This window comes from Ursus americanus, chromosome 30 (genome assembly GCF_024610735.1).
Source record: "Ursus americanus isolate L20-20 chromosome 30, mUrsAme1.1.p, whole genome shotgun sequence".
Taxonomy (NCBI): Eukaryota; Metazoa; Chordata; class Mammalia; order Carnivora; family Ursidae; genus Ursus; species Ursus americanus.
Window position 1 is genome coordinate 6,735,093 of NC_142156.1, and position 12,406 is coordinate 6,747,498.

The 12,406-nt window shown below is 43.6% G+C and overlaps 1 protein-coding gene across 3 annotated transcripts in view; it reads right to left on the reverse strand.

Moving 5' to 3' along the window:
• PISD (phosphatidylserine decarboxylase) overlaps nt 1–12,406 on the reverse strand; it is a 41,396-nt gene that overhangs the window by 15,317 nt on the left and 13,673 nt on the right. For all 3 annotated transcript variants that reach the window (XM_045791410.2, XM_045791409.2, XM_045791414.2), the window contains one exon: nt 12,070–12,245. In XM_045791410.2, coding sequence (XP_045647366.2) covers nt 12,070–12,245 — 176 coding nt within the window. The remainder of the gene's footprint in view (nt 1–12,069; nt 12,246–12,406) is intronic.

The following is a 12,406-nucleotide window of genomic DNA, read 5'->3' on the forward strand; positions in this document are numbered from 1 at the left end:
TCCGCTCCAGCCTACCCACAATGTATCTCCACAGCAGCCAGAGCGACCAAATCAGAACACGGATTACTCAACCCTCACTCAGAGGACAGGACCAGACTAATGGGGTCCTCCAAGGCTCCCACCTCTCTGCCCTCTGCACCTCCAGCCACAAGGGCGCAAGCACACTCTGTCCATCTCAAGACGCTGCCTGGACTGCTCTCCTTTCAGCTGCCCCCGTGGCACACCCTTTTGCTCCTTCAGTCATCATTCAGGTGACACTGAATGACATACATTCCTTCCTTCCCTGACTGCCTCAGTCCCAGCCTGGCTCTACCCTAGCCCAGACATCTGTGCGCCTGTCACCTGTTTAAGCCTTCTCCATGGCATTTCAACCACTGGACATGTCCATGTGTCCATTTGTTTCTCCTATGTCCCCCCCCCACTAATAAGGGAAGATCTCTGAGGACAGAAGCTCTGGTCTACTCCCTAGTGGATCCCCAGTATCTCAACAGGGCCTGGCATGTAGATGGAACACAAAGATTTGTTGAATGAATGAGTGAATACAAAGGGAATCACGCTCGTCTATAACAACTTTTGTTTTGCCAGTACCCAGTGTGGTTCATGTACTCAACAACGCCAACTACAAATGGGTACCATACTTTCAGAAGCCACACACGTGCTGTAAACCGTGGTAGGCATCCACACCCTTTCACAGAGCAATTCTATACCTAGGCATTCACCCTAATGAAAAAGCCTATGTGCAAAGACGTGCTCTACAACATAATTCACAACGGCGGAATCTACCGGTGCACCACAGTCCACCGCGTAGTAGCAGAGCCATTTAAAGTACTTCCATGCAGGCTTGCAAAATCAGCACATTTAGCAATGCACAGAAGGTAAAAAGGCATGACACAAAAGAGAGACAGTAAGTGAATGTATGAAAAATAAAGCCCAAGAGCACGCACTCACAGTCATACAGTGTGAAGGGATCATAACTGTCCTCCCTGTTTTCCAACACTGTCTCATAGTGTTATACCACCTCTGTCATTTAAAAGAGGAGAGGGGTGCCTGGGTGGCTCAAGTGGTCAAGGAACCGACTCTTGATTTCGGCTCAGGTTATATCTCAGGGTCATGAGATCGAGCCCCACATCAGGCTCCACACTGAGCATGGAGCCCACTTAAGATTCTCTCTTCCTCTCCTTCTGCCCCCCCCAATCGTACTCACTCTCTCTGAAATGAAATGAAATAAAATAAAATAGGAGACAGATGTCCATGAGGGTGCCATGACCACCCAATGGGAAAAGGACAGTCTTTCCAACAAATGGTGCTGAGAAAACGGATAACCACATGCAAAAGAATGAAGTTGGACCCTTACCTTACACGATTTAAAAAAACCCTTAACTCAAAATGTATCAAAAACCTAAACGTAAGACCTAACATTTTTCTTAAAAAAAAAAAAACCTAAAATTTTTCTTAGAAGAAAACCAGAAAAAATCTTCACAATATTGGATTCAGCAATGACTTCTTGGATAGGCCACCAAAAACAAAGGCAATAAATATAGAAATAGATAAACTAGACTTCATCAAAATTAAAAACTTTTGTATATCAAAATAGAGTGAAAGTACAATCTACGGGGGGTGGGGGGAATGGGATAGGCTGGTGATGGGTCTTAAGGAGGGCACGTGATGCATGGTGCACTGGGTGTTATTTGCAAGTAATGAATCATGGAACTTTACATCAAAAACTAGGGATGTACTGTATGGTGACTAACATAATATAATTAAAAAATTATAAAAAAAAAAGAAAATACAATCTACAGGAGAAAATATCTGCAAATACATATATCTGGTAAGGGTCTAATATCCAGAATATACAAAGAACTCCTACAACTCAACAACAAAAAACAAACCACCCAATGTAAAAATGAACAAAGGACTTGAATAAACATTTCTTCAAAGAGGCTACGTACATAGCCAAGAAGCACGTGAAAAAGACGCACAACATCACTAATCATTAGGGAATGCAAATCAAAACCACACTGAGATTCCACTTCACAGCCATGAAAGTAGCTAACATCAAAAGTGAGTAAGTGTTGGGGCGCTTGGCTGGCTCAGCCATTAAGCATCTGCCTTTGGCTCGGGTCATGATCCCAGGGTCCTGGAATGGAGCCCCGCATCGGGCTCCCTGCTTGGCGGGTAGCCTGCTTCTCCCTCTCCCACTCCCCTTGTGTTCCCTCTCTCGCTGTCTGTCAAACAAACAAACAAATAAATAAGTAAGTGCATAAGTGTTGGTGAGGGTGTGGAGAAACTGGAATCCTTCTGCACTGCTAGTGGAAATGTAAAATCGCCACTGTGGGAAAGTTTGGCAATCCCTCTAAAAGTTCAACACTTATGAGCATATGATCCAGCAATCCTACCCCTAGCTATATACCCAAAAGAACGGAGAGCAATGACTCAAGCAGATGCTTGTACACCCAGCGTTCACAACAGCACTATTCACAATAGCCAACAACCCAGGGGAAACAATCCAGTAGCCATCAACAGGTGAATGGACAAAATGTGGATACATCCATACAATGGAATATTATTCAACCTTAAAAAGAAATGAAACTCCGATAGATGCTATAATCCAGATACCTCTTGAAAAATATAGGGCAAATGTCGTATGATTCCACTTATAAAAAGTACCAGAATAGGCAAATTCACTGAGACAGAAACGGTGGTGACTAAGGGCTGCAGAGGCTGCGGGCAGGAGAAAAAAACAGTATTGTTTAACTGAGTACAAAGTTTCTGTTTGGGACAATGAAAAAGTTCTAGAAACAGACATTGGTAATGGAATGTACTATGAATGTACTTAATACCACTGAATTATGTACACTTAGAAGTGCTTAAAATGGTAAATTTTATGTGTCTCCCACCCAAATTCATATGTTGAAGTCCGAACTCTCAAAGTGAAGGCATCTGGAGATGGAGCCTTTGGGAGATAATTAGGCATGAGGGTAGAGCCCTTCTGATTTGAGTAGTGCCCCTATAAGAAGAGACATCGGAGAGCTTGCTTTCCCTCCGTGGCACGTAAGGACACAGTCTACTAGCCATGAAGAGGGCTCTCATCAGAAACTGACCGCGCGACCACCCTGATCTCAGACTTCCCAGCACCCAAAACTGTGAGAGAGTAAATTTCTACTGTTTAAGCCACTCCCGTCCATGGTATTTTGTGATGGCAGGCTGAGCTAAGACAGTCCAATTTACCAAGAGTAGAAAAAAAGGGAGAGAATAGAGACCAAGACTGTGGCTAAGTACAAAATACCAAAATATTTTGGAATGGTTTCTGTGAAGAGAGGAAGAGAGGGTGCTGTTAGCCAGAATAAACAGTAAAATGACTCAGGAGAAGGGGAGGAGAAGAGGAAGATGCCAGAGGGGTCTGGGGAGAGCACACGGACCAAACACAAAGCCAGACACACGCAGAGAGAGGGTAGAGGCGATGGAGAAAGGGTGGTCTCCATGTCACTCTCCTAGAGCTGCACTCCCCAGGGATTATGGATCATCAGTTTCATGTTCATGTGACCCTGTGACCTCTCCTTTCCTCCCAACACCTCTCTCAGCCAGTGAGGAAAGTGAAGTCACTGGTAACACACGTAAAGGACGGGCTGGATGGCTGCAGCATACAGAACGGGGCTCTGGCTGAACTCAAAGCACAGGCGCAGAAGGGCAGCCGGCGCCTTATCACTGCAACAGAGGGGCAGAAGAGCCTTAAATGGTGGTGACAGCTTCTATGAGCAGTCATTCCTGATATACAACTGTAATACTGTATATGTGCTGCCGAAGCGAGCACACGACTGTAATACTGTAATTTGTAAAAAATATATATTTGGTCATTCATATGAGCAAAACATATTTCTCATAAATAATTGGTCGTGGTTCCTGGCTCACAGCTCCCAAAACCCTTGGAACTGCCTCAGTGACAAGAGCCATGGGAGCATCTTTTATTATACTGCGTGGTCTTTTGTCCTCAGCTCCCCAAATCACTTGACAGCCAAAAAAGGTGAAATGGGCGTCTTGTTATTCATAAAAACTCCCTTTCCATCACTACTGGATTTATGTTAATGAGGTGACTTTGGGAAATCCTGTAAGGATAGGGAACCAACCACAGAAAGGGGAGGACTTTTAGTCCCACCCCCTGACCTTGGGGGAGAAGAGTGGGACTGGAGGCTGAATCAATCGCCACTGACCAATGGTTTAATTAATCATTCATGCCTATGTAATGAAACCCCCATAAAAAACCAAAAAGATGGGGTTTGGAGTGCTTCCAGGCTGGGGAACCAAAAGGGTTCTATGTGCCACTGTGTGGAGCCCCAAACTCCATGAAAACAGAAGTTCCTTCGTTCGGGACCTCACCCTATATCTGGCTGTAGACTGGAATCCTTTAACATCCTTTGTAATAAACTGGTAATCCAGCAAGTAAAATGTTTCTCTGAGCCCTGTGAACTGCTCTAGCAAATTAGTTGAACCTAAGAAGAAGGTTGTGGAAAACTGCGATTTATAGCCATTCAATCAGAAGAACCTGGACTTGCAACTAGCATCTGAAGGGAGTTAGGGAGGCAGTCTTGTAGGACTGAGTTCTTATTCTGTAACTCAAAGAGGGGGTCATTGGAACCTCCAATCTACAGCCAGTCAGAAGCACAAGTGACAACTTTTGATGGCATTTGAAATGGAAGGGGGGGGCAGTCTTGTGAGACTTGAGCCCTTAACCTGTAAAATCTGATGCAATCTCTGGGCAGATAGTGTCAAAACTGAGTTGTACTGTAGGACACCTGGTTGGTGTTAAGAGCACTGCCTGTTGGTGTAGTGAAACACAACCCCCCACCCCACAAGCACACACACTGAATTGCTTCTAGAACCCTTTAAGGATAGAACAAACCCCTCCAAGTGTCCCTGCTGAAATGAGTTCTGCTTATTTGTAATGAAACCCAAGTGACTACATCAATAAAGAGCTCGGTTCTCTAAGGTGAAGAACCAGAAAGGAGGGAGCTATGCAGAGAAGAACCCCATAAGGGATGCCAGGGTGGGTCAGTCGGTTTAAGCATCTGCCTTCAGCTCAGGTCATGATCCCAGGGTCCTGGGATCAAGCCCCACATCGGCCTCCCCACTTAGCGGGGAGCCTTGCTTCTCCCTCTCCCACTTCCCCTGCTTGTGTGCTTTCTCTCTGACAAATAAATTTTTTAAAATATCTTAAAAAAAAAGTAAAGAGTATATCCCATTTATTAAAATTTCTTAAAAAACAAATCTAATTTATAGTGACAGAAAGCAGATCAGTGACTGTCTTGGAACCACGGGTGAATACTAATTAAAGGGGCACATGCTCCCTATATTAAGTGTGGTAATGATTACACAGGTTTATATATTTATAAAAAAAAAACAAAAAACAAAAAACCCAATGAACTGACACATAAATGAATGGAACGGAATAGAGCCCAGAAATAAACTCATGCTTACACAATTAATCTACAATAAAGAAGGTAAGAATATACAATGGAGAAAAGACCATCTCTTTAAATAGTGCTGGGAAAACTAAAAAGCCACATGCAAAAGAATGAAATTGGTCCACTTTATTACACCATATACAAAAATAAATTCAAAATGAATTGAAGTCCTAAAAGTAAGACCTGAAACCATAAAACTCCTAAAAGAAAACACAGGCATAAACTATTAGATATTGATCTTGGCAATACTTTTTTGAATCTATCTCCTCAGGCCAGGGCAACAAAAGAAAAATTAAACAACTGGGACTACATCAAACTAAAAAGCTTTTGACAGCAAAGGAAACCATCAACAAAAAAGAAAAGGCAACCTACCGAATGGGAGAAGATATTTGCAAATGATACATCTGGTAAGGGGTTAATATCCAAAATACATAAAGAATTCCTACAAGTCGACACCAAAAAAATCAATCAATTAAAAATAGGCAGAAATTAACATCATTAATCATCAGGGACATGCAAATCAAAACCACAACCTGCTATCACCTCACACCTGTCAGAATGGCCAGTATCAAAAAGACAAGAAATAGTAAGCATTGACAAGGATGTGGAAAAAAGGGAACCTTCATCTATTATTGGTGGAAAGGTAAATTGGTGCAATCACTGTGGAAAACAGTGGGAGGATTCCTCAAAAAATTAAAAAGAGAACTTCCATACAACCCAGCAATTTCACTCCTGGGTACTTATCTGAAGAAAATGAAAATACTAATTCAAAAAGATACATGCACCCCTATGTTCACTGCAGCAGTATTTACAATAGCCGAGATACGAAAGCCACCTAAGTGTCCACAGATAAATGACTGGATAAAGAAGATGTAGTATATATACATAGTGAAACATTACTCAGCCACAAAAAAAGAATGAAATCTTGCTATTTGTGACAACGTGGATACACGCGTAGGATACTACGCTAAGTGAAATATAGACAAATACTGTATGATCTCACTTATGTGCAGAAGCTAAAAAACAAAAGAAAGCAAAACAGAAACAGACTGGGGCACCTGGATGGCTCAGTAGGTCGAGTGTTTGACTTCGGCTCAGGTCATGAACTCTGGGTCCTGGGATGGAGTTCAGCATCGGGCTCCCAGCTCAGTGGGAAGTCCGTTTGTCCCTCTCCCTCCCCGACTTGTGCACACGAGTGTGCTCTCTCCCTCTCTCTCAAATAAATAAAATCTTTAAAATTTTTTTTAAAAACCCATAGAAACAGACTTATAAATACAGAGAACAAAGTGGTGGTTGCCAGAGGGCAGGGGGCTTGGGGGATAGGTGCAATAGGTGAAGGGAATTAAAAGGTACACACTTCCAGTTATAAAATAAATAAGTCATGGGGATGTAAAGTACAGCCTAGGGAACAGAGTCAATAATAATTTTGTATAGTGACAGATGGTAACTTATCAGGTGTTCATTTTGTAACGTACATAAATGTCAAAGGATGCTGTACATCTGAAACTAATATAACATTGTATGTCAACTATACTTCAATTAAAAAACCAACAATGAGGGCACCTGGGTGGCTCAATCAGTGAAACATCTGCCTTCAGCTCAGGTCATGATCCCAGAGGATCATGCCCCCAGGATCGAGCCCCAGGTTAGGCTCCCTGCTCATAGGGGAATGACCTCTCCCTCTCCCTCTGCCCCTCCCCCTGCTCGTGCTCTGTCTCTCTCTCTCTCTCTCAAGTAAATAAAAGCTTTTTAAAAAATTTAAAAATAAAAAATAAAATAAAAAAGCGACAATGAACTGTGTGCTTAAAAAGGGTATGTTTTACTGTATGCAAATAATACCTCAGTAAAGTTAACTTAAAAAATTAAATCATCAGGGCACCTGGGTGACTCAGTCAGTTAAGTATCTGCCTTCCACTCAGGTCATGATCCCAGGGTTCTGGGATCAAGCCCCACATTTGGCTCCCTGCTCAGCGGGGAGCCTCCTGCTTCTCCCCCTTCCACTCCCCCTGCTTGTGCTGTCAAATAAAAATCTTCAAAAAAAAATTAAATCATCATAGCAGCATTATTTACAATGGCGAAGACATGGAAATAACCTAAGTGTCCAACGGATAAACAAGTTTTGTGCGTGTGTGTACACACACACACACACACACACAATGTATATATGTACACACATACAATAGAATATATTATTCAGCCAGAAAAAATGAGGAAATCCTACACTTGCAACAACATGGATGAACCCCGAAGGCATTATGCTAAGTGAATTAAGTCAGAGAAAGACAAATACTGCATATTTCATTTATACGTGGAATCCAAAAAAAAACCAAAAGGTTAAAAAAAAAAAACACAAAGAAAGAAAGAAAAGAAAAAACCAAGCTCGGAGGAAAAGAGATGACTCTAGGGAGTGGGGGGAGACGGGGAATTGGAAGGAAGGTCAAAAAGAACAAACTTCCAGTTATGAGAGAAGTAAGTACTAGGGACGGAATGTGCACCACGATGCCTGTAGCTAACGCCGCTGTCTACCACACAGGAAAGCAGAGTAAATCCGAAGAGTTCTCATCACAGGAGAACATTTTTTTCTTTTTTCCTTTCTTTTTTTTTTTTTTAAAGATTTTATTTATTTATTCGACAGAGAGAGACAGCCAGCGAGAGAGGGAACACAAGCAGGGGGAGTGGGAGAGGAAGAAGCAGGCTCCCAGCGGAGGAGCCCGATGTGGGGCTCAATTCCAGGACCCCGGGATCACGCCCTGAGCCGAAGGCAGACACTTAACCGCTGTGCCACCCAGGCGCCCCTTTTCCTTTCTTCTTTTTTTAAAATCGTATCTATAGGGATGATGGATGTGAGCTGAATCTATTCTGGCAATCATTTCGCAATATATGTAAATCAAACCATCATGCGGTACGCCTTAAACTTACATAGTGATGTATGTCAATTATTTCTCAATAAAACTGAAAAAAAAATTAAATCACCTTTGAATAGCCAAAAAATATGTAAGTAGAGAGAGAGACATTCTGGAAAGATACACTAATGTTAAAAATGCTTGCCTGCTTCTGGAGACCGGAAGACTTCTTTCTTTATATGCAAACCCTTCGTTGGTATTTGCATTTGTACCTGATGGTGTTTTATTTAACAATTTTAAAACTATCTCATTAAAAATAAAAATCAGCAAAACATATTCCTAAATACCCAAAATGTGAACTGTGGCTTCAGAGCCTTGTAGGATCCTGGGTCATCACTGTTCATCGTCATACTTTGTAACACTTTCTGATTTTTAAAAAGTGAACATTTAATCTTTATAAGTAAATAAATGACAAAGCCATTTCCACACTGGGGAAAGTGAGGCCATATACACATAAAGAGAGAAAGCGTGGAGCTGCTGGAACCGGGATGCTTCTGAACACGCAACAGGCTACTCACTTGGCTGCTAGTTACAGAATTCCCTCATCCCATCAAGCAACACAGAGGTTTCATTTCTACTCAGCCAACTGCATGAGCTTTTTTCCCTACATGATTCTTAGAACAGGCAAAGAAACATTTTCTTAAGTGTATAAAAACAGAACCCAGTTGGGGCCTGGGCGGCTCAGTCGGTTAAGCGTCTGCCTTCAGCTCAGGTCACGATCCTAGTGTCCTAGGATCAAGTCCCGCATCAGGCTCCTTACGGGGAACCTGCTTCTCCCTCTACCCTGCCTCCCTGCTCATGATCTCTCTCTCACTCTCAAATAAATACACAAAATCTTTTTAAAAAATTAAGAACGGGGGCGCCTGGGTGGCACAGTGGTTAAGCGTCTGCCTTTGGCTCAGGGCGTGATCCCGGCGTTATGGGATCGAGCCCCACATCAGGCTCCTCCGCTATGAGCCTGCTTCTTCCTCTCCCACTCCCCTGCTTGTGTTCCCTCTCTCGCTGGCTGTCTCTATCTCTGTCAAATAAATAAATAAAAAATCTTTAAAATAAAAAAAAATTAAGAACGAACGAACCCAGGAAGGTGAAACAACTTACACCGTGTCCGACACCCACCTCCCTGCTGTCCCTCCTGCAAGAGCCGTGCCCTCTCCCCACACCCCCGACTGGAGCTTGGAGTTAGTGAGGCGGCACAGATTTTGGAGTGATGGTTTCTTCTACACTGTTGGGAAGGGAAGTGAAGGGAGAAGGGAAGGCAAGGAAAGGCAAGGGTGGAGGGAGGGCGGGCGGGAGGGAGGGTGGGAGGGAGGGAGGGAGGGCGGGCGGACGGACTTAAATTGAAATAAAGGAAAGATACGGGTATAAATCCTTAAAGAGCCCCAGGGGCTCATCTCAGCATAAGTACCAGCCTGTCTTCTTTGAAGCTCTAGAGATGCCAGACTTGACCCAGAAATATGAAGAGATTGTATTCCAGAAAAATTGCCAGCAGAAGTTTTCATTTTCCACTTAAAAACAGAGCCCTGAAGGGAAGCTCACAGCTCATCTGCCCATGGTCCCTACATCTGGCTTATCAGAATCACTGAAGGGACTTTTTAAAAAACAAAGATCTTGAGCCTTGCCCCAACTTTCTAAATCTCCAGGGGTGAGATCAAAGAATCCATAGTTTTTAAAGCTCCCCAACAATTCTGATGATCGACCAGATTGGGGTAGTCTCTCATTTTTCATGAAAGGACAGTGATTGGCGGGGCAGGGGCGGGACTACGATCCAGTCTGCGACTGACAGTCTGCACTCTCCCTTCTCACGACCTGCTGCCTCTCCTGAAAACCTACAATGTCTACTCAGAGTCCAGACCATTTCCCCTTCATAAAGTGAAATGTTGGCATCCTTCCTGGAAATCCAGCAGTCCTGTGGCCATCTTACTCAACCAAAAGAAGAGTATCTAACTGAAACCCAGCTCTTAACCAAAAGGGGCTTCAGATTTCACACTGCACTGGGCCACTCGGACCCAGTGTTCCATCACTGTCCGGGCCCTAGCATTTATAAGCCAATCAACCCAGTCCTCTTTACAAACGGTCATCTTTCAGGTATTGATTCCCACATGGCAATAATCCTAATTACACAAATGGTGAATGCTAAAAAAATACTACTGACATTGGTCTTTTATGATTTTGGAAGTCACAGATTTCTTCCAAATGTAGATTCTCTCGGAAGATCTTTGAAATGGGTGGGAATTTGCTGACAGCATGTGAGCTCGTCACAGGGTGATTCGGCCTGCAAATGCGTGGGGTCAGAGAGAAGCCACCTGGGGTCTAACACTTGAGTGGGGTCATATGATCACAGTCTAACAAGTGCTTTATTAACCTAAAGGAAAAGGTTTATTTACAGAGGAAACCACCAATGTCATGGGAAATAGAGTACAGCAAATTTTAAAAGCATGACTCACGTACTACGCAATTGCCCTTCGCTAAAAGGATTTTGTCATATACTACCAGAACACAAAAAGCCTTTTTTCTTTCTTGGTCTGAGATAGGCTACTATCAGTCCAAGATGTATGAACAGGCCAAAAAAAGGGTAGATATACAAGGGCAAGCAAAAAGGTATCTCTCAGGGTAAGAGCCACCTCTGGATCTGTACGGCCAGCTAAGTTCCAATTTTACGGGACTGTTGGAAATCAGATGAAATCCTTACACTGGATTCTACTGGAGGAAGAGAGTCAAAACCAAAATTCAAAATAGGATTTTAGGAGGAAGCCTGTAAGGTAGCATGTGGTGTCCACGCCAACAAATACTCCTAGCTAAACTATGCTAGAGCTAGAAGGATCTCAGCTGGGTTCCAACCCAACCTGCCTTTTAGCTGTTTATACTACTTATAGCGTAGTCACACAGAGGACCAGACGGCAAGTGACAGGTTCAAGTCCACACAACTAGTGAGGGACGTGGTTGCGCCTCGCCTTCAGGACCCACGTGCCCTGGCCACTGGACTCAGCTGAGCTGGATCACCGATACGAAGAGGCTCAGGAAGAAACCCAAACGCATCATTCCAAACACCGTAAAGTCTCTATTTTCACTCTTCACCCCCCGGTTTTGCCCAGGCTATGAGATCTACTGATATTTCAGATCTTTCATTTGTTACACTATGGCTGAAAAGAAGGCATTTTTAAATTTATACCTTAATATTCAATTTCAACATTTACTGGATGTCTACTCTGAGTTACGTATCACCCTGGACCACCGAAGCACAACCAAGTAAGAGCTCACTGTACGTCACGCATGGTTCGACATCATCAAAGCCTGCCTCTACTGTGTGGTCCTGTTGCGGGGGAAGCATTTTGAGCAATAACAATAAGAATTTGATTATTTCAGTCTGGTTCCTGGTAAGAACTTATCCACATCACAAAAGTCCAATTGTTTCAGCTTATCCTCTTACAGAGCAGGGCATGAACGACTAGGATGCCAGCCGCAACACAAGGCATGAGCTCTGAGGATTTCAACAGCAGGTAATTGCTACTCAGAGCCCTTGGGGAGACCAGGGGTAGGTCTGGACACAGAAAGGAAGCCTAACATGACGCCAGAGGCATAACGTCCGTGTCTGGCCAAACTGGAGACACAAACTCCAAAAATGCACATTTCAACTTTGGGGCAATTTAAAAAGTGACAGAGACAGTTGTGCTAAAAGAGAACTCGAGGTAGCTCCCCCTTAGTCCTACCTCCCAGTGACCAGCAAGTTTGGGTGGAATCTCCAACCCCAGCTTCTCCAGCTCTCGTTCCCTGTAGTTCTCATACTGCCGGTAACCCGCATACCCGCCGCCTGTCACCAACAGAAGGGGCAGGGGACGCAGCAGGAACAAGGTTCGAGCAGAGGCAGTGTGGACTCTTCTGGCATCTGTAACAAAAAAAACGGAGAATTTTGAGACTGGGAGAAGCAACAGGGAGAGTCATCCAAACAGCACTAAAATGAGGTCCAGGAAACATCAGTGCATCTTTGACAGGCAGGTGCGACCCTGAGTCACTATTCAGACCCTTCTGTCTCCAAATTCCACCAAT